Here is a 23,238-nt window from a genome sequence, read left to right as displayed (position 1 = left end):
GGTTTTTGGTTTATGGAACTTTGTGTGTTGTGATACCACACTTTTTCACCAGGAGTTGTTCATACCAGGCTTATGTGTTGTTGATGCTCTCTTTGGACTAGACCTGCCAGTGGGGAGCTAACTTACCCTTGCTCTTGGGCTGTACAAGGTGAAGTACGGTAAGTCTTCACTTAACGTCATTGGCAGGTTTTTGAAAACTGCATCTTTAAGCAAAATGATGCATAGCAGGCCCTCAAATAATGTCATTTCCTTCAACAGAATTTCATTGTAATGTTGATTAGAAAGAAAATACTGGTTTTGTTACATATTGTCTCAGTCAAAGTTGCAATTTCTGAGAACCTGTCAACGACGTTACAAGAGGACTTTGTTGTGTAGGCTTCTCTGTTGGATATCTGAGCATTATCTTGGCTTACTGCAGCCTCCACCTCCTGGGTTTGAGCGATTATCCTGCCTCACTCTCCCCAGTAGCTGGGGCTACAGGCGTGTGCCATCACGCCTGGCTAATTTTTATATTTTTAAAGTAGAGTTGGGGTTTCACCATGTTGGCCAGGCTGGTCTTGAACTCCTGACCTCAAGTGATCTGCTCGCCCCAGGCCCCCACAGTGCTGGTGTGAGCCACTGCACTGGGCCAACCCAAGACATTTCTAACAAAAATTTTACCTAGGAGCGATTGAACACTTTTTGTTTGAGACTGAAATTGCTCACCAGACAGGTTTCTTCTCTGACAGAGTTGGTGTAAGAGCAGAGACAAAATCTGCGGGCTTGCAGCCCTTTATCACAGAGAGTGACTTCTACTCAACCTGTGACCTCTCTGCATCAGTGTGGCATGTTTCTCACAGCCATCTCTTAACTGGTTGATTGAAATGAGCTATGGAAAGAATGATATGTTTCAGAGATGTTGAATAGGGGGTACATGTTCAAGAAATTCATACGCCTTCCCTCTCACTCCTCAGCTCATACATGGGAAGTAGAAGTTACGTGGCAGGTGTTTAGGAACAGCTGCCTTCAGCTTACTTGTTTACCTTCTGTCCCTGCCACCTTTCTTTATTTGATTTCTTACAAAAGATCATGTTCTTAAACTATGCATTGTAAACCAGCAATAGTTCACAGGTGCCAGACCTACACTCGAGATACTAGGGCCATTCAGAGGATATTGATGACTGATGTGCTGGGTGTGATTTATTTTTTGCAGCATTTGATGAGCTTGTTGAAGCATACCAAGAGCAGGCCAAAGGACTTCTGGATGGCGGGGTTGATATCTTACTCATTGAAACTATTTTTGATACTGCCAATGCCAAGGTGAGTTAAGGGAGGAAAAAACAGACAAGGCTGGGGTGAGGGCTGTGGGTGAGTCCCCTAATGTAGGGAGAAGATAATATTAGCCATTATCAAAGTTAAATAAATTACCTGTATTTGCTCCATTTTATTCTTGAGTATTTTTAACTGAGGCCAGTACAATAAGAAAAACTTAAACCTGCTTTTGAAGCTTTTAAAATAACTTTTTTCTAATTATGAAAATAAATATTTTCATATATAGCTAGTATAAATGCGTATATCCTGAGGTAATACATGCTGCTGGTTCTAAATTCGAAAGATACATAAATATACGGAGTGAAAAGTGAATATCCTTTCCTTTCCTAGTCTCTTGTTATCCAGCTCCCTTTCCTGAGACAACCACTATTACCAGTTTGGGGGTCCTGACAGATACGATACAGATATAGGCATGTGTGTATGTGTGTGTTTGTGTTCCTTACATACATGCAAAGGCGCGTAAGTGTATATGGAGAGAGAAGCAAATATCCTTATACATACGTTTTTACACAGTGTATCTGTAGGATACATTTCTACAAGTAAAATTGCTGAATCAAAGGGTATGTGCGTTGTTAATTTTTATCTTTAGTGTCAAATTACCCTCATTTGAGACTGGACTCATTTATACTCCCTTCAGCAAGCAATGTACAATAGTGCTGGTTTCACGACACCCTCACTAGCACTGTGTATTATTAAACTGACCTTTTCCAGTTTGACAGGTGGTACCTCACTGTAGTTTTAATTTGTATTTTTCTTACTACTAATGTAATTGAGCATCTTTCTTCAGTTTTAGAGCCATTTATATTTCATTTTCTATGATTTATGTCTTCAGTCCTTTTTTTCTATTGGACTTTGGCTTTTTAAAATTGAGTCCTTTACTGAGGAAATCAGGCCCCTCTCAATAATGAGTAGCAGCTCCTGTCCTCCAGTTTGTTTGACATTTGACTTTCTTTATGGTGGTGATGGTGGTAGTGTTGTGGTATTGTTAGTTTGTGTGTGCGTTTTAATGGTGTAGGAGAATTTTTCTTAAACGTTGTGTGGTTGAATTTACAGATTCTATTTTTTTGTTGTGGAGGGGGAGACTACACTTAACAGAGCCACTCCTCAGTTGAAGAGAAGAAAAAAATGGAAAAATGGCCTTTTCCTCCGTAGTACTTTACAGTTTCATTAAATGTTTAATTGTTGTGGGAATCAGACCACAGGTCCAGAATTTTTGAACTTTTCAAAAAAATCATTTTCTAAAATACTTGCAAGCAGGAAGAACGTAGAGAGCCACTACCAGCCTGAAGCTAGATGACCACCCTACCTCGTTCTTAACACATCACTTTCACTGGGTTCTTTTTTATATATCTTTTTAGAAATTGTTTTGTGAATCTGCAGTAAACAAATTATAATTTGAAAAGGAATTCAGATACACATTTTGAAAATGAGAGCAGTAACAAGATAAGGAATATATCTGAAATGAGATTCATATATACATTTGGAAAGAGTCACGGTATTGTTCAGATTAGAAATAAGAGGGATTAACAGGAGGGTTAAGCATTAAGGATAGGTTTTGTTGAGTTTCTAAGTTTTCGAATGTGTGGCATACATTATCATTATATGGAACTAATGTCCCTCACGGTGCATCTGGTATTTATTTTGGAGTGAGAAATAGAATCAAGAGCTAACTTTTTTGCTTTAAAGTTTAGTTTTCCTACCACCATCTATTAAACATCCTCTTATTTCACAGTGATAGGAATGATGCGGAGCATTATCCTTATCATCCAAAATTCTGGAGTGCATTTGGATCTAGTGTTTTCTATCAGTCTATCTGCTGATGTGGCACTACTGCACCATTCACCATAACATTAGAATATGTCTGAGTAACTGGTTGGCTTAGATTTTTTGCATTGAGTCCCACCCCATTTTCCAGAACTTTCATGGCTATTCTTATATGTTTGTTTTCCGTAAGATCTTTAGGATCAATTTGTCTAGTTCTAAAGAGGAAATTATGATATTATTGATTTAGTAACTTCCCATGAAAAAAACCTACCATCACAGGAAAGATTACAGGTTGCATTCTGATTTCAGAGAATTAATTGTGAAAACATACATATCTTAGAATCAAGAAATATAATGATAAAAAGAGAAGATCCATTATCTGGAACTTAAAATGTGGACCGAACAGCACAGAATGACATAGGATTTGTACCTTTACTACCTAATCTAAGCTCATGCTGTTTTTCGCAATGATGGATACTGTTGGTTCATGTACCTACCATGTGTATGAAAGGATGTGAAAGGCAGGGACATTCTTATTTATTTATTTTTGAGACAGAGTCTTGTTCTGTCATCGGGGCTGGAGTGCAGTGGCATAATCACAGCTCAACTGCAACCTTGAGCTCCTAGGCTCAGGCAGTCGTCCTGTCTCAGCCTCCTGAGTGTTATTTATTTATTTTTAATTTTTATTGAGGAAAGGAAGAAAGAATACCCCTTCAGCTCCTCCTCAGTGGAAATACTAGTTCCTAGGTGAACTTTCAGTCAGCTTTTGTTTTGTTTTAATATGCACAGTATTACACTTGAGAAAGGGGTGCTGGGGTTGTGCCTTATAAGGAAGACACTTCTTCCCAGAGAGCTTGATGCATATCTTATCTGAAGAGGTCTTAGAAAAGGGTGCATTCTAATCAGAAGTTAGACTAATCTTGGACACACTCTCAGAAATAAAGACGTTCTTTCTTTTTTCCCTGACAGGCAGCCTTATTTGCACTCCAAAATCTTTTTGAGGAGAAATATGCTCCCCGGCCTATCTTTGTAAGTTCTAAAGTGTTTGCACAATACATTCTGTCTTTTATTAATAATTGTCCTTTTGAGCATGTTTTTCCCCCGCTTTGCATAGTAGAACTATTAATGGTATCTTTAGAACTCACCTACTTTAACTTCCATTGTTCGCTTCCCTTCCACCACTTCTGGACCAATAACAGTCTTATATCTGGAGAGGCAAGGAAAATGAATCTACAAGTAGCTGATGGAAGGCAAACTGTTCAAAAGAAGCCCACTGTATTGGTCCTTGAAGCCAAAGGCTTCAAGGCTCAGTCTCATTAGGGCCCAAGGAGGGGTGGACTTGCATGCTGATGGCCACATACCCAACACCTAAGACACCAGACTGCCAATTTATTAACTCAGTAGGCAGACCTCTCTGCGAGTCCTAGAATTGCTTGGTGAGAAGCAAATTGAATCAAAACAAGGGTGTTAGATAAATCCAATGTTTAACAGCAGGAGGTCAGGATAACTTGATGTTATCTCTGGGAAATCTGCCTCTAATGAGACTGGATGTGTGAATTCCAAAGTTGTTTTGGTCATTGCTTTTGCTACAGTGACTTTCCCTTGTCTCTGTTTCTGTGGCTTCCTGCCTCTTCCCCTAGTCTCTTGGCACATGTCTGTTCTGACTGTTATAGAAAGTGCTCCCTTTGAATTTGAGTTCCACATTTCTTTTCCTTGTAAAAGAGCAAAGGAAGTCAGTGTGTTCATTTTATTATGCCTTTATATCTATCTATATTCTTAACTTGAGTCTGTATTGTTGACTTTGTTTACTTTGTCAATTCAGATTTCAGGGACGATCGTTGATAAAAGTGGGCGGACTCTTTCCGGACAGACAGGAGAGGGATTTGTCATCAGTGTGTCTCATGGAGAACCACTCTGGTGAGTGATCCATCTTTCTGTAACTTCTTTTCTTTTTTGGGGAACCTTTTCTGATGGCTGTGGAATGTGACCTGGGAGGGGATTGCTTCTACATATTTTCACTGTACCACTTCTGCTATATTGACTTTCCTTTAAGTACTTTCAGACTTTTCCCTAAATGTTTCAGAAGATCGCTGCCTAAACGGGTCAATTTGAGGGACTGGGAGAGTTCTCATACTTACAAATGGTTGCCTGTTTGTCTGTAGGTGTGCCCCTTATAGTTTGCAGTGCTTTGCAAATTTTAGGGCAGTACCACTCCCTATTTATGAGGCAACCAGAAGCAATCTGTCGTGGAGTAAGGTGGGAATTCTAAAGCTCAGGTTTTTATCTGTAAAGTGAACATGGCAGTTGGCATGGTGGTGTGTGCCTGTAGTCCCAGCTACTTGGGAGATGGAAGCAGGAGAGGATCTCTTAAGGCCAGGTGTTGGAGGCTGTAGTATACTATGATAGCTCCTATGAATAACCACTGTATTTCAGCTTGGCCAACATAGCAGGATCTGTCTCTAAAGAATTACATTAACATGACTTTTACAATCTGCTTAAAAATATCTTCCTATTTATATTTTATTTTTCATATCCAAATGTTTTAAATTGTGTACTTTGAGTGACATGGAAGAGTATCTGAGTATATATGCTGTTTTTTGCCTGGACTTTATTTATTTCTGGGCTTTTTTCTTCTATTCCTACTGCCTGGAAGCTATGCTGGTCCCCTTCCCCCTTTCCCCCCTTTCCCTCCTCCATACCTCTTCACTCTGCTGACTTCTTCTTAGCCTTTAAGACTCATCTCAAGAATCTTCCCTCCAGAGAACATTCCCTCTCTCACTAGCGCAGGTCAATGTTCTTCGTTTACTTTTATTTTAGCTTTTGCCATAAAAAGTAAGAGTAATAGACATTTGTTGAGAGTTTGCTGTGTGCCAGGCTCTGTTCTAAGTACTTTATGTGACTTCTTTAATTCTGGCAATAACACCTTGAGGGTAGGTACTGGTATTAATGTCCCCATTTTAACAAGAAGGGTACTGAGACTCAGAGGTTGTAACTCGCCCAAGGTGAAGTAAATAGAGGATCTGGGGACAGGAGCATACTTTTAACCCCTGTGTTAGATCACATTTTATCAATTATGTGATGTTCTTTTTTTTCACACTTAAATGTTTATAATTACAGGGTGCATCTTACAGTTGACTTAATGTCATATTGTGATTTCTTAAAAGGTGCTATTAATTTAAAGTGCATTAATAGACATTTGATTGGGCCTGACAACTAAGAAAATCATTGTCTTCAACTGGGTTGTGATGACCTCCTTTACAGCTTATGAGTTTTTCCTGAGCAGTCTCTTCATCTTTATTTCTGTAGTGTTTAGTGGAATTCTTGGCACATAGTAGGGATGTAATAAACGTTTAACAAAAAAACTGAGGGTAGGAAATGTAGAGGTCTCTGAAGACAAACTTTATCTAGTTTATTTAAATTTGTGTGCCTATCTGTGAGTATTTGGAGCATTCCTCCCTTCGCTGTCTTTCTCTTTTCCCGCCCCTTTGCTAAGTCTGAATTTGTTATGTGGTTAAGTAAATGACACTGTAATGGATATATGTTACTCATGATGTATTTGTCAAAACCCACAAAATATACAAAACCAAGAATGAACCCTAATGTAAACCATAGACTTTAGTTACTAATCATGTATTGCTATTGGTTCACATTCTAATAGGTGTACCACACCAATGTGAGATCTTAATAATAATGATATGGTCTTTCCTAGCGATTAGGTAAAACCTCTGTGTTGTCCTGGGTGTCACTGGAGTCTTTAGTTTGCTGACAGTTCTCAAGGGCCCCTTAGAGGACGTTCTTCCTGCCACTGCCTCACCTCCAGGAGCCCCAAGATGAGGTCTAAATAATTTATGTTTTTATTTCGTAAGCAAACATTCAGTTCTGACTTTTGATCCACTCAGTGGTTAATTAAAAATTTTTTAAAATAATCCTTTCTATGACTTCAACTACAGTCCATTCACAGAGAGAATGTATTTGCTCTCTATTTCGTTAGGAATCTTACAGACTGTAGGGGCAGATAGAAGGCAGCAAATAATACGTGAAAAGGATACATTTTCTTACATATATGTAGGAAACTTTTGCTTACTGACTTGTGATTATCACGAACTATAGAACAGTGGGATAGAGCCTTTATATTACTGGTAATTCATCAAATATTTATTGAAATACTACTATATGTCCTGGAATACAGTCCAATGTGGAATAGTCCACACTAGGAGAAATGCATAAGTAAATTAAAATATAAAATACACAGTGCTATACAGAACTATGAATAAAAATCTGGCAATACATAGGAGTAATGGAGTTCTTGTAGAATTTAGAGACAGCTTGTAAAGAAGGTGACATTTGAGCTAGGTTTTGAAAACAGGAGACAGAGTTTTCTTTTTTTCTTTTGAGATGGAGTCTCAAAATTCTCTCATTATCAACAGCTTGCATTGGTGTGGTACACCTATTACAATATGAACCAATATCAATACATTATTAACTGAAGTCTGTAGTTTACCTTAGGGTTCATTCTTGTTTTTGTATATTCTGTGGGTTTTGACAAATATATCATGAGTAACATATATCCATTACAGTATCATACAGAGTAGTTTCATTGCCCCAAAAATCCCTTGTGCTGCAGTTATTTATTCTTTTTCCTGGCCTGCTGGCAACAAATCTTCTCACTGTCTCTATAGTTTTGCTGTTTCCAGAATGGAATATAGTTGAGACCACATAGTATGTAGCCTTTTCACATTGGCTTCTTTCACTTAGTGATCTTCATTTAAGGTTCATTCATGTCTTTGTAGGCTCGATAGCTTATTTCTTTTTAACGCTAAATAATATTCTGTTGCGAAGACATACTGCGGGTTTTTTTTCCATTCATGTATGAAGACCATCTTGGTTGCTTCGAAATTGTAGCAATTATGAGTAAATCTCCCATGGCCTTTCCATGCTACTCACAGAGGGGTCCATTCGGCGTTGTTCTGGATTCCCATGTAACTTAAAGGGAAACTTTCACAATGTCCAGAGCCCCTGATGTCCTGCAAATGAAAGAGGAGGATGTCCTTAAGTTCCTTACAGCAGGAACCCATTTAGGTGGCACCAAACTTGACTTCCACATGAAGCAGTACATCTATAAAAGGAAAAATGATGGGATCTACATCATAAATCTGAAGAGGACCTGGGAGAAGCTACAGCTGGTGGCTTGTGCCATTGTTGCCATTAAAAACCCTGCTGATGTCAGTGTCATATCCTCCAGGAATACTGGCCAGAGGGCCGTGCTGAAGTTTGCTGCTGCCACTGGAGCCACTCCAGTTGCTGGCCGCTTCACTTCTGGAACCTTCACTAACCAGATCCAGGCAGCCTTGCGGGAGCCATGGCTTCTTGTGGTTACTGACTCGAGGGCTGACCAGCAGCCTCTCATGGAGGCATCTTTATGTTAACCTGCCTACCATTGCTCTGTGTAACACAGATTCCCCTCTGTGCTATGTGGACATTGCCATTGCATGCAACAAGGGAGCTCACTCGGTGGGTTTGATGTGGTGGATGCTGGCCTGAGAAGTTCTGCACATGCGTGGCACCATTTCCTGTGAACACTTGTGGGAGGTCATGCCCGATCTCTGCTTGTACAGAGATCCTGAAGAGATTGAAAAAGAAGAGCAGGCTGCTACTGAAAAGGCTGTGACCAAGGAGGAGTTTCAGGGTGAATGGACTGCTCCAGCTCCCGAGTTCACTGCTACTCAGCCTGAGGTTGCAGATTGGTCTGAGGCATGCAGGTGCCCTCTGTGCCTATTCAGCAGTTTCCAACTGAAGACTGGAGCACTCAGCCTGCCATGGAAGACTGGTCTGCAGCTCCCACTGCTCAGGCCACTGAATAAGTAGCAGCAACCACTGAATGGTCTTAAGCTGTTCTTACCCGGGCTGTTAAGTAACATGGAAATAAGGCTGATGGAAAATAAGCATCAGTTTCTTTAAAAAAAAAAAAAAAAAAAAAAAAGCTTCCGTAAACATTCATGGCAGGTTTTTGTGTAGACATAAGTTTTAATTCATTTGGGTAAATAACAAGGAGGGGATTGCTGGATCTTATGGTAAGACTGTGTATCTTGTGAGAAACTGCCAAACTGTCCTCCAAAGCTGCTGTTCCATTTTGCATTCCTACCAGCAGTGAAGGAGAGTTCCTGTTGTTCCTCATCCTTCCCAACATTTATTTGGTGGTGTCAGTTTCAGATTTTAGCCATTCTAATAGGTGTATAGTGGTATCTTGTTTTATTTGCAATTCCTTAAAAACATATGATAATTTTGAGCATCTTTTCATATGCTTACTTGCTATCTGTATATCTTCTTTGGTGAGGAGTCTGGTCAGCTCTTTAGACAGTTTTTAAAATTGCGTTTGTTGTTGAATTTTAAGAATTCTTTGTATATTTTGGATGCAAGTCTGTCATATTCTACTTTCTATCGCTATAACAGAATACCTGAGATGGTAATTTATAAAGAAAAGAGATTTATTTAGCTCACAGTTCTGGAGGCTGGGAACTTCAAGATTGAGTAGCCACATCTGGCAAGGGCCTTGTGCTGCTTCGTAGCATGGCAGAAAAGTGAAAGGGCACGTTAGCATGTGTGAAAGAGAGGGGACAAGAGACTGGCTTGCTTTATAACCACCCGTTCTTGAAAGAACTAATTTATTCCCTTGAGAACTAATTCAGTCTCCAGGGAACTAACCCAGTCTCTGGAGAAAGACAGTAATCCATCTTAATGATCTGATCATCTGTAAAGGCCCCACCTTCCAACGCTGTTTCATTGGCATTTAAATTTCAACATGAATTTTGGCATGGACAAACCACATCCAAACTATAGCAAATCCTTTATCAGATAATATGTTTTGCAAATATTTTCTCCCAGCCTGTGGTTTGTCTTCTCATGTACTTCATACTCTCTTTTGCTGAACAGTTTTAAATTGTAGTGAAGTTCTAGTTACCAGTTTTTTTTTTCGTGGACCCTGCCTTTGTTGTTTTACCTAAAAACTCATTGCCAAACCCACGATCATCTAAATTTTTTCCATGTTATTTACAAAATTTTAATCGTTTTGCAGTTTATATATAGGTCTGTGTTCCATTTTGAGTTAGTTTTTGTGAAAGATGTAATGTCTGTGTCTAAATTAACTTTCTCAAATGCAGATGCCCAGTTGTTCCAGCACCATTTATTGGAAAGAATATCCGTTCTCCATTGGATTGCCTGTGTTTCTGTCAAAGATTAGTTGAATGTATTTGTGTGGTTCTATTTCTGGACTCTATTCTGTTCCATTAATCTATTCGTCTCTTCTTTCACCAATTCCACATTGTCTTGATTGCTTTAGCTTTTTAGTAAGTCTTGGAGTTGGGTAGGTCAGTCCTTCAACTTTTGTTTTTTCTCTCATTATTGTGTTGGCTGTTCTGGGTCTTTTGTCTCGCTGTATAAACTTTAGAATCAGTTCGTTGATATTCACAAAGTAACTGCTGGGATTTTCATTGGGATTCTGTTGAATATAGATCAAGGGTGAGAATTGATATCTTAACAATATTGTCTTCCTCTTCATAAACTTGAAATATGTTTTCATTTATTTAGATCCACTTTGATATCTTAAATTGGAATTTTATAGTTTTTTTTCATATAGATCCAAATATTTCATTTGTTTTGGTGCTAGTGTAAATGGTTTTGTGGGTTTTTTTTTTTTTTTTTTTTTTTGAGACAGCGTCTTGCTGTGTCACTCAGGCTGGAGTGCTGTGGTATGATCATGGCTCACTGCAGCCTCAACCTCCCAGGCTTAATTGATCCTTCTACCTCAGCCTCCTAAGTAGCTGGGACTACAGGTGTGCGCCACCATGCCTGGTTAATTTTTTTATTTTTTGCAGAGGTAGGGTTTCGCTATGTTGCTCAGGTTGGTCTCAAACTCCTGGGCTCAGGTGATCCACCTGCCTTGGCCTCCCAAAATGCTGAGATTACAGGCATGAGCCACTGTGCCTGGCCTGTGTTTTTAATTTCAAATTTTGATTGCTCATATCTGGTATATAAGTAAACAATTGAGTTTTGTATAGTTACCTTGTATTTTGAAACCTTGGTATAATTGCTTGTTAGTTCAAGGAGTTTTTAGTGATTCTTTGGGATTTTCTACATAAACAATCATGTCATTTGTGAACAAAGACAGTTTTATTTCTTCCTTTCCAATCCGTATGTGTACCTTTTACTTTCTATCTTTTCTTATTGCATAGGGACTTCAAATACAATATTGAATAAGAGATGAGAGTGGATATCCTTGCCTTGTTCCTCATCTTAGCAGGAAAGCATCTAGTTTCACATGATAAAGCATGATACTAGCTGGAAGTTTTTTGTAGATACTCTTTATCAAGTCAAGGAAATTTCCCCCTATTCCTAGTTTGCTGAATTTTTTTAATGAATGAGTATTGGATGTTTGTTAAATAAACTTAATTTTGGAATCATTTCAGATTTGCAGAAGAGTTGCAAAGATAGTGCAGAGAATTTCTATATATTCTAGTTTTCATGTTAACATAATGCATGACTATGGTACTTTTGTAAAAACTAAGAGTATATTACTATAGGTTGAGTATCCCTCATCTGAAATGCTTGGGACCAGAAGTGTTTTTGGATTGCAGAGTTTTTCGAATTCTGGAATATTTGTACAATACTTACAGTTTAGCATCCTTAATCTGAAATCTAATATGGTCCAGTGAACCTTTCTTTTGTGGGTCATGTCAGTTCTCAAAAAGTTTCATATTTTGAAGTATTTTGGATTTCCAGTTTTCAGATTAGGGATATTTAACCTATATTAACTAAACTCCAGACTTTATTCAGATTTCAAGGATTTTCCACTGATAATCTGTTTTCTATTCAAGGATCCAGTCTAGGATGCCACATTGCACTTAGGAATCACAGTAAAAGGAAAACAGTAAAATGTGATAACATTAGAGATCACATAGTCTAGTAGCTTCATAGTTGGTTCATAAATTCTGGAAGACCTCAGGCCCACCACCCACTGACAACCTTGTAGGGTAGCAGGGACTCTGCCTGTGGGGTAGAGCATAAGTCCTGGTCTGGTCTCCTGGACTTTAAGAGTAGCTTCTTGCCACCATTCTGTGTTCTTTCTGCCTCCAAGATTTCCTTTTCCCTTCTTTTAAATTTTGCTTTCAGGTCAGATCTTTTTTTTTTTTTTTTTTTTTTTTAGCAGTGTTAGTTTGCTGACATTTCTGTACCATAGAATACCATGTGAACTGATTTAAGGAGTCCACCCACAGGCAGCGTCTTTCAGCTGTAAGATTATCTGAAGATGGAGACATTGGCAAAAATATTTAGTGCTGCAGGGGACCTCAGTGAGATGGCTTTGATGGTAGTTGAATAAAAATGCTTTGAATGAGGAGATTTATTATCCACTTGGTTTTAGATATATTGTCTCTATATATAACATATGCATAAATATGAATGAGAGATGATGCTTTTAATATGTTTTTTCTGTTTTTCTAGCATTGGATTAAATTGTGCTTTGGGTGCAGCTGAAATGAGACCTTTTATTGAAATAATTGGAAAATGTACAACAGCCTATGTCCTCTGTTATCCCAATGCAGGTGTGTGTTTCAAGGGGGTCACACATGGGGAGATAAAAATAACATAAGACATGGCGTAGATGAGGTAAGAGATCTTGAATAAAAGATCTTGTTTTGCCGGTGTTGGTATAGTTGACACTTAATAAATGAAGAGTATCTGGGTGCAGTGTTTCCCTGTAGACCTGAGGGAAGTTTGGCTCACCCTGAAGCTTCAGAATAGTACAGAACTTCCGGAAATGAGCTTAGTCACATAACTGACCAGAGCTTTGCCTTTGGTGACAGCACAAGCCTTGTGGACGTGACCAGAAAGATGGGTGTAAGGAAGAGAAGAGAGACCCCTTTCTCTGGTCCACTCTGTTAGTAGAAGAGCAAAAGAAGAATCTTGTGTGGTGTTACCTTTTTCTTCTCTGAAAGCTTGGACTTGCAGTTCATTATATGGAAATGTTTTGAAGATATTTGTAGACAGTTCTCAAACTGTCCCATTAAATATTGGTAATTTGTTCAGGGTTAACCAGATATCCCTGTGAATGTATTTGAGCACTGCTTAGCTACTTAGAGCAAAAAGTCATTTTCCAGCCTCTTTTCTCCAAATGTGTCATTTTAATGCACAATAAATTTTATTTCCCACCAGGAGTAAGATAACTGGAAGCAGATAATAAATAAAACAAGAAACTGGATTGTTATAAGCTGAAGTCTTACTTGGGAAAATTTATTTGAAAGGAGACTGGTTGATTTTTGTTTGTTTCTAATGGCATGTTAGTTGCGCATTAGTTCAAAGGTTATGTAGTATTCCTTCCACCCCCACCCCCCAAGCGGCTATATAACAAGAATGAATGAATTTCCCTTACGGGAAGGGGTGGGGTTGGGGGTATTCTGTTCTGCCTAACAGTGAATATTTTCTTTCAAATGGAAAAGAAATAATGGAGTTCATTTTCCTCTGTGATTTTTTTTTTTTTTTTTTTTTTTTTTTTTTAGTTTTTTGGGGGGTGTGGTATCTCTTTGTTTACTGTGTGAATATTATGTGTTTGTTTTTGCAAGTAGTCACCATTTAATATAAATATAAACTTATATAGTTATTAACATAAAGTCTTTAAAAATACAATGTATATTTGTTAAGGCAATTTGCAATAATGGTTGAATTATCCTTTCTCAGGTCTTCCCAACACCTTTGGTGACTATGATGAAACGCCTTCTATGATGGCCAAGCACCTAAAGGTCAGGGGTCCCCCTTTCACTGGCTTTTTAAGAGAGACAGAAAGATTGAATTTTAGATTTAGAGTATTTAGAAGGAGAATTTTCCCTGAAGAAATCCCAATGTACATATAACAAAGAAAAGTTTAACTATCCCAAATTAAGGTACTAGAGGCACAGGGGAGGGCTAACTGTCAGCATCCTTATCCTCAGCTGGCACTAGTGGCTGTTGGAAAATTCTCATTGAGGTCCACTCCAAACTAATTGAGACTTGGCTCTCCTCTGAGATGTTGCTTCCCCTGCAGCCTTCCCAAATTGTAGCTTTCTGCCCTCACACCCCTCAGACTGCTGGGTGGAGTAGATGTCCCCCTGGCCGCCCATTGTCACCTCCATCATTCTCGCTGTCATACACTGGCCATTGTTTAATCCTAGGTCATGAGACCATACTATCCACTGCTGCTTCTTCTTGCACTTAGCTACTAATCCTTGGGTCTCTTTCCCCTTATTCCTTGAATTTTTAGCTTCTGTTTCACTGACATTCTCTCTTAAGCTATTTCTGACTGACTTCTTATGATTTCATTATCTGTGTAGACAATCTTTCCAATACTCTTGACTTCTCAGCTCCTTGACTTTGTCTCTTAGTTATGGTGTTCTTTATTCAGTAGCCTATGGTTAAACTCTAGTCTCATGCTGTCCCATATGTAGCCACTACCATATGGTTTTTGGAGCCCTTGAATTGTGGCCAGTGTGACAGAGGAACTGAATTGTTATTTAAACATTTTTTAAATTAATGTAAATTTAAAAATCAATACTCTATTTTGTGTTATTTGAAAATGTGTTATCCAACTCATATTCATTCAGCTCAGCATGTGGGTAAAAAAATCATTAGATAGGCAAATCTCCCACTGAACTTTATTTTTTGTGTTTATTTTTTTGAGACAGGGTCTTGCTGTGTTGCTCAGGCTGAAGTTCAGTGGTGTGATCATAGCTTACTGTAGCTTTGAACTCCTGGGCTCAAGTGATCCTCCCACCTAGCCTCCTGAGTAGCTGGGACTATAAACACATGCCACCATGCCCAGCTAATTTTTAAATTTTTTGTAGAGATGAGGTCTTGCTATATTGCCCAGACTGGTCTCAAATTCCTGGCCTCAGGTGATCCTCCTGCCTTTGCCTCCCAAAGTGCTGAGATTATAGGTGTGAGCCACCATACCCAGCCTCTCACTGCATTTTAAATGGTATAAAGGATTTCACGGCATCTGAACTATTCTTTGCTTTTATCCTATGTCTAGGGCATGTGATATCTTTGTATCTAGAGTTAAGTATGTTTGACTCTCTTTTTAGTATAGTCTTAGTTATTCAGGAAGTATAGACGGCTTTTATGTTGAATTGGTGGTAATGAGTTTAGAATTCAGGTGAACTTGCTGAAACTTTGTCTCTTCCTAAATGCAGGATTTTGCTATGGATGGCTTGGTCAATATAGTTGGAGGATGCTGTGGGTCAACACCAGATCATATCAGGTAATAATCACCTATAGACAATATATCTAAAACCAAGTGGATAATCAGGTAATAATCTAAATATGTACTTTTTGTTATGGGCTGAATTGTGTGCTTCCAAAATTTGTATGTTGAAGTTCTAACCCCTACTGTTTCAGAATGTGGGCTGTATTTGGAGATGAGGCCTTTAAAGAGGCGACTAAGGTAAAATGTCATACAGGTGTACCTAATCCAACATGATTGGTGTCCTTTTAAGAGCAGGACACAAATGCGCACACAGAGGCAAGACCATGTCAAAACACAGGGAAGAATAGCTATCTACAAGACATGAAAGAGGCCTTAAAAGAAACTAACCCTGCCTGACGCCTTCAACTCAGACTTCTGTCCTCCAGATTGTGAGAAAATACATTTCTGTTATTTAAGCCACCCAATCTTTGGCACTTTGTTATGGCAGCCCTTCCTAACAAGCTCATACACCTTTATATTATGAAACATTTTAGAGAAATAATAAAATGGACCTCTATATGCCTGTCACATAGTTGCCGTAATTTTCAATGTTTTTCCATTGTTGTTTCATCTATCCCTCAACTTTTCCCCCTGGATTATGTAAAATAAATCCCAGATATTATGATATTCTATCCTTAAATACCTGAGTAATATTTGAATGCTCAAAGAGGACAGCTCATATTTATTGTGGGCAAATACAGGCCTCCATTAGATTCTCTCATGGAAGGAAAAGACGATAAGACAACAGGTATCTTGAGGTCAGGAGAAGTGTCTTCACATTGCCTGGTACACAGTGGTTGCTTAATTCATGTTTTCAAGTGTGCATATGAAGGAAGGGAGCGAAACAAGCATGACCACGTGTTTAATTCCTTAGAGTTTTATAGCTTATAGGAAGATTGGAATTCAGTGAAATGGAACATTGTTTAGGACTGTTTATATTTGTTTTTTCCCTGGAGTGACTGATGATCATATTTCCAGCCAGTCATCTCACTGTTCCAAGTCTGTTTTCATGTGTGTCATATGTTCACTCTACTGAGTTACCTTGTAGTTCACTGCTTTTGTTGACTGATGTGATAGACTCTTAGTAAATAATATATATATATATATATATATATTTTGAGACGGAGTCTTGCTCTGTTGCCCAGGCTGGAGTGCAGTGGCGCGATCTCGGCTCACTGTAAGCTCCACCTCCCAGGTTCACGCCATTCTCCTGCCTCAGCCTCCTGAGTAGCTGGGACTACAGGCGCCTGCCACCATGCCCGGCTAATTTTTTGTATTTTTAGTAGAGACGGGGTTTCACCTCGTTAGCCAGCATGGTCTTGGTCTCCTGACCTCGTGGTCCGCTCGCCTTGGCCTCCCAAAGTGCTGGGATTACATGCGTGAGCCACCGCGCCTGGCCTAAATGATAATTTTTAAAATATCTTGTAAATAATTTCTGAAAGCTGTCAGTAGTTAAATATTGCTTATCTTTGGATCAGCAACTATTTCTTTTTGTTTTGTTTCCTCTTTAAAAAGAGGAGTTGTTTTAAATGTCTGTGTGTATGTTTGTGTATATCTATATTTATATCTGTCTGTATATACGTTTGCTTCTTTTACTTAGACATTCATATTCTAATTTGGGGACAGTAGAGTAGAGCAATTCTTACTGGTCCTGATAAATTTAGTGGAGTAGCCAGATTTTTCTGGTTGATCAAAGACATGATTTATTAAAACTGATAAGGTTAAAGGGAGTGTGAATGACTAAAACAAATCTTTAAGAGTAATTATTTTGGAGTTTTAGTGCTTTATGTCTATGTACCCTCCCTACTGTGTGTGTGCTGTAGTAAAAACAGATCCACTGGACCTAATTCTCTCCTCTCCTAGCCCCTCTGCTTGTGCCTGCTCCTTCTTGCCAAAGGTGAAATCCTTTTTCTGTTCAAATTTTGAGTAGGAAGCAAGGATTGTGTGTGTGTAGATTTGACAGAGTAAAAGACATCTGTGGATGTGGGGAAGATGGAAGGAAGTTTGCTGTTTGCATTTGTGCAAACTGTCATATAGCTCCAGGTTCACGTCTCAGAAAGTAAAAACAACGCAGCCAGTGCATAGCTGATGGGCAGGCACATAAAAGGTACAGTTTATAGATTAATTTTCTGCATTGTTGAGAAAACTAAAAGGCATGATTGTTGCTGCACACTTGGAAGTAGGTATATAATTATATGTATAGTTATGTTAAATAGACTTAATTTTATCGTTAAAATTAGTTTTGAAATTAGTTTCATTAAATATATTTTATTCTGAATTAATGGATACAGTGTTTCCTCTTTCAACTCAGGGAAATTGCTGAAGCTGTGAAAAATTGTAAGCCTAGAGTTCCACCTGCCACTGCTTTTGAAGGACATATGTTACTGTCTGGTGAGTCATAAAGACCTGGTATTCCTGATTGCAGAAACCATTTGTGGAGTGTGAGTATTCTAAGTGGTGGTGATATTTGTGCTAGACAGCTTGCTTATTAGGTCGAAGAAGAATCCATATATTCTTGGCGCTTAAATGAATTCTAGTGAAGAACCCTTTGTTTTTCCAGGGCTGGGGCAAGATGACGTCAACTTTAGGGTAAAAGTGAAGGAAGGCCCAGGTGATTTGCCCAGGTAGAGTCCTTGGTGGGAGCTCGATGGTCCTATCTTTATTGTCCACTGTTTTGAAAACATACTCTTGGCCACAGCCTAACAATTTTAATTTTCAGGTTGATACTAGTTACTGAAAATTCCAAACTGCCAAGGTGTAATGTTTGGTAATGGCAGCAGCATCTTCCTAGAAAATTGTTTCTAAAATATTCTTGTTGTAATCTTATATTTGCCACATGTTTAGGACTTTACAAAGACTTGTGGTATGTATTTTCTCTTTGGTTCTCAACAATCCTTTGAGGTGGGTAGCCTCCCTTTTTCAGCATGAATTTTGTGTTGAAACAAGGACCGTTAGTAAACTAGGTCATCAGGCCAATTGTTAGAAAAATAACTTTAAATTTCATATTTTTGCTTCAGTATGTTCATGATGTATTAAATGGTAACTTTAAGCAGAAAAAGTATGATTTTTAGAGAACCTGCAAATAACACATATGAGGAATTATGTTCCCTAATAGCTTAGAATTTAGCATCTCTCTGAATTGAAATATTTTTGTTTCGTATATTGTCCTATGAAAAGTAAAATAAATTACGAATGACAGCAAAAGTAGTGTCTACTTTTCTCACTCAGAACATAGCACAGAATTAATCCCAATCAGTGAGTGTGAAGTTGGGTTAACACATACCAACTATGTTCAGGCTAGCCCTTTTTTTTTTTTTTCTTAATACTCCAGAAGGTAGAGGATGAGATTAGGAAAAGTGGGATTCATGGTTTATGATACTCCCTCTCTGGAAATAGTGGCTTTTATCAGAGAGAGGTGTGGCAGGAAAATTTATTTATTTCATCCCTAAAACTTAGTGCATTACTTCAGCCAAGCACTAAGAGTGGAAAACATTCAGCCTTTGCCAAAATTGAAACAAGAGAGCCATTTACATAAGATTTTAAAAAATAACTTATATGTAAGAATAAAAGAATTTTTTCTTCAATTTGAATGTCGTACGCTATTGCTAAATTGCTTTAAACAATCACCTTCCATCAGATTTTAAAAGAGTGACATCAAATGTGCTGTTTAAAATTGTTCTTTTATAAATCACAAACTTGAGAGAAGTGTGATCTTTGTATCAAGTACTTCACATTCATAATAGATCATAAGTACTTTGTGTGAGATGCTTTTGGCGGAGGAGTCACACAGAAATGTCAGCATTGAAATGTTGGCTCCCTGCTTGCCTGTCCTGGGAACCTCAGGGTCAGACTAGGATCAGGCATACCCTGCGACTAGCATGGAAGGCTGGGGCCATGAGGATCATTGCCAGATGGAAGAGAAATCATAAGCCAATACCGTGCGTGGAAAGCAATAATCTCTATCAGTGCACCAAGGGGCCTGGAATGCTTTTGTAATGACCCAGTTTATAGTCATTATTTTTCTCTGCCTCATATCTGTTTCTTCCTCAGCTCATGCTTTGGCAAAGGTCTCAAAAGCCATTTTCTTTTATTAACAATGAAAGCAGTGATTATGGGTGCTAATTCTGTGCCTGTCAATGTTATTCAGTTTCATTTTTACAATAACAGTATAAAGCAGACACTTTACTGTCTTTGTAAACTCAGAGGCATATGGGAAGTTGCCCCAAGGTTGTTCATTCAGGTAAGTGATTTGAACCCAAGGCCGTCTGTCCCCAGAACCTGCCTATAACCATCTAATGAGACTGCCTCTCCTAATACTTTAAATGTAATGAATAGAACAAAAACAGTTCAGAGCCTTTTCTGTAGTGATACTTTACACTGTATGTTTTTACTTCAGTGTGATATATCCACATGTATTATCTGATATTTGCCCCTAAATTGGCCAGTGGCAGGGGAGATGTTATTATGTTGGTGGATAAGGAAACAGGCACCAGAAGTCCACCTGGCTTACCTAGAGTCAGCTCATTAGTGATAGACCTGCCACAGTGACTCCTGTCTCTCAGGTCTCAACCTGGATCCCTGATTCAGCCTTGTTGATTATGGGTTCTAGGCCTCTGAATCACAGAAATGAAGTAATGTTGTAAACACACCATTGGTGGGATTAAAAAAGCTTACTCCATATAGCTTTAAGCTAATATCTGAGCAGACAGCTCTGGAGCACCCCTCTTTCAATTCTAACTTTGTCCATGGTTTTTGCCTCAGCCTTTTGGTTAAATAGGGGTTGATGATTATTTTTCCTTTTTTCTCAGAGATGGTACGATTTGGTCCTTTAGGTTATTTGCAACATAAAACTCTGAAATATTTCTTCTTTTGAGAGTTATGGTTGTAAATGTAGTTGTAACAAATAGCCTTTACTGCATTTGAATCTACCTAGAGACGACTATGGCCCTGTTTCCGCATTGGATCTCCTATCTGCTCAGATGGGCTATGGTGCAGGAACTTCTCTTTCTTATTGAATACATTTGTGTCTGTCTGTCTCATGTCATCCATATGCATTTGCAGAAATTTTTCAAAATGCTTCTCCTTTTAAGGTCTAGAGCCCTTCAGGATTGGACCGTACACCAACTTTGTTAACATTGGAGAGCGCTGTAATGTTGCAGGATCAAGGAAGTTTGCTAAACTCATCATGGCAGGAAACTATGAAGTGAGCATCTTAATAAGACCCCTGAGGCATCTGCCCATGTCTTTGGCTAGACAGCATGTAAATGAAACAGCTCTCTGCCTTTGATAGTGTTATTAGCAGAGCTGCTAGAAAGTGTGAGAAGATGGTAATGTGTGTTTGCAGCAGACTGGGCTGGTGGGAGGACGAGGGTTTGAAAAATTGAAGCTGCTGTTGTCAATATTTGTTAAAAAGTACTGCATTTGGTGTATGAAGTAGGATGAGATGGGAGGGATCCAGGTTCTAGCTATTTCTATTAATCATGAAATAAGTTAAAAAATTTGAGAAGGCTTTTTATTTTGTCGTCTCACAAATCCTTCTAGGGAAAGGGAAAGACAAGAAAATTCCTGTCAGTTCCTTATGACCGCATCAAATGCTGACTGTTGAGGGTATTATGGATCTTGTTAGCTGTAGACTAAAATAAACAAACAAAAGAAATAGGCCCTTGCCTTGGAAAGTTTATGTGATAGTTTTAGCCATGGTGTTTTTAAGCTCGGTCACTCTGTGGATGAGCAAAATTTAATCCATACAGAGCATACCTAAGACTCCTGGATAGATTTTCCTATGAAAATATGAATTTAAAAATGAAGGAATTTCGCCTGGGCCTTAATGATAATTAACTTTATCATCCAACTTTCCTCACTTTTTTGCAACCTTTAGGAGATCTTCCAGAAACCAGTACCAGAGCTGATTTAGTTTTCATAACAAGGAAAGGACCATCTATCCCCCTTCATGGACCTGTTCATTATTACCTGATGGCATCCCTGGAGGCGTGTCTTCCTTCCCAGTCCCTCAGCTGACACATTAGCAGGGCCTGGTTGCCCAGTTTCACCACTTCCTCTGTTGGTCCTCTTCCCCTCATTCTTCCTGCTGTCCAGTGCTCCTGTATGCATCCATCATGGGCCTTCCCAGTTTGGAAGTTCCACAGGGTGACTTTTTTTTGTGTATGGGATAAAACTGAAATTCCTTAGTCTGTCATTCCGTCCTCTTCACTTAGGTATTAAACTGCCCTCCCATCCTGATCTGTCATCTGAACATTCCAGTAGGCTCGCTTCTGACTCTGTGCCTTTGTTCTTGTTTGCTTCCTTCTGAAGTGCCAGTGACTCTTCCTAGCCATATAGTGTTCTTCAGTTCGCAGTGTTTCTATTATGTTTTGCTTCTTATGCCTATTCTATGGTGTCCCTTTGGTGGATTTGATAGATTTGACACTGAGAGCATTTTAGGAAGAAGCAAACAGGTGGAAGTAATAATATCTATCATTTAATAAGGTCTTTCTATGTGCCAGTCACTGTGCTAAGCACTTTATGTCATTACTCATTTAATCATCACAGCCTGGTGGAGATAGGTACTGTGGTTATCCCCATTTTACAGGTATAGAGATGGAGGCTTGGGGAGGTTAAATGACTTGCCTGTTGTTTTACAGCAAGTAAATGATAGAACCCAAGTCTCCCAAGCATGTGCCCTTAACCACTCTGCTATTTCTGCCTAGTGGAAACAGTAGGAGGGGGCAGTAGAAACAGGAAGGGACAGGTGACTCTTCATTAGAGTCTAGCTTTTATGACTTAGTGATCCCTTTGTGGTTTAGTGGAAAGAACATTGACCTGAAAGAAGTTCCAGTCCTATGTTCTTGCCCAACGCATACATCTTTAAACAAACCACTTCATCTCTCTGAGCTTGTTTGGGAAGGTTAGACTTTGAAGCTGTTATTCCGTGATTCTTAAGAAATAGGTCAGATATTGGCATTTCTGTTTTTGAGGTCTTTTGACCCTGTTGCTTACTATCTTATCTCCTGTCTGTTTGCTCCATCCATTCCCCGTTAGTCAGCTGAAGATGCTCCCTCTCAGTTAGCTTTCTCCATTTTGGTTTGTAGAGACCTTTCCCTTTCCTGGATGTTGAGGTCATCTTGGCATTTGACCCACACATTGTATGGCAGTGCCCAGTAGTTTTTTACATGACTGTGACATGTGCCTCCATCTAGATATAAACTCTTCAAGAACCAGGATTGTGATTTACACTTCTTTTTATTCTTTATATTATTTAAATTAGTATTGATACTAGAAAACATTTTTTGATTTACTGACTTAATTAATTGATTTATTTATTTTGAGATAGAGTCTTGCTCTGTCACCCAGGCTGGAGTGCGATGGCATGATCTTGGCTCACTGCAACCTCCATCTCCCAGGTTCAAGTGATTCTCCTGCCCCAGCCTCCAGAGAAGCTGGGACTATGGGCTCATGCCACCAGGCCCAGCTAATTTTTGTATTTTTAGTAGAGATGGAGTTTTGCCATGTTGGCCAGGCTGGTCTTGAACTCTTGACCTCAAGTGATCTGCCTGTCTCGGCCTCCCAAAGTGCTGGGATTACAGGCATGAGCCACCACACCCGGTCCAGATTTACTGAATTTAATTGTGATCCTTTTTCTCTATGTGGCCTTGGCTTACTACATGTGGTGTTTCCTTGTGGCATATGCCATAGGGTTTTATGCCTGTTCTATCACAATGAGTGCTAAAAGTTTCTATTTTTTTTTTCCTTGGGCTAAAAAAAAATCAAGACAACATCAGCATCTACTATTGATTTTATCCTTGCTTATTTCATTACACTATGAAGTGTACAGTGAAAACTTAAATAAACAAAAAGTCTCTGCCATGTTACTTAGAAAGTATTATGGAACATGTATA

The 23,238-nt window shown here is 38.9% G+C and overlaps 1 protein-coding gene across 2 annotated transcripts in view; it reads left to right on the top strand.

The window, feature by feature from the left end:
• Positions 1 to 23,238, top strand: part of MTR (5-methyltetrahydrofolate-homocysteine methyltransferase) — a 111,793-nt gene that overhangs the window by 16,339 nt on the left and 72,216 nt on the right. For both annotated transcript variants that reach the window (XM_034949526.3, XM_014343488.5), the window contains exons 6-13: positions 1,193 to 1,299; positions 4,045 to 4,104; positions 4,898 to 4,992; positions 12,571 to 12,671; positions 13,804 to 13,865; positions 15,291 to 15,358; positions 17,655 to 17,734; positions 20,434 to 20,546. In XM_034949526.3, coding sequence (XP_034805417.3) covers positions 1,193 to 1,299; positions 4,045 to 4,104; positions 4,898 to 4,992; positions 12,571 to 12,671; positions 13,804 to 13,865; positions 15,291 to 15,358; positions 17,655 to 17,734; positions 20,434 to 20,546 — 686 coding nt within the window. The remainder of the gene's footprint in view (positions 1 to 1,192; positions 1,300 to 4,044; positions 4,105 to 4,897; positions 4,993 to 12,570; positions 12,672 to 13,803; positions 13,866 to 15,290; positions 15,359 to 17,654; positions 17,735 to 20,433; positions 20,547 to 23,238) is intronic.

This window comes from Pan paniscus, chromosome 1 (assembly GCF_029289425.2).
Source record: "Pan paniscus chromosome 1, NHGRI_mPanPan1-v2.0_pri, whole genome shotgun sequence".
Taxonomy (NCBI): Eukaryota; Metazoa; Chordata; class Mammalia; order Primates; family Hominidae; genus Pan; species Pan paniscus.
The sequence above is the reverse complement of the archived record's forward strand: the minus strand, read 5'-3'. Positions and strand labels throughout refer to the sequence as shown.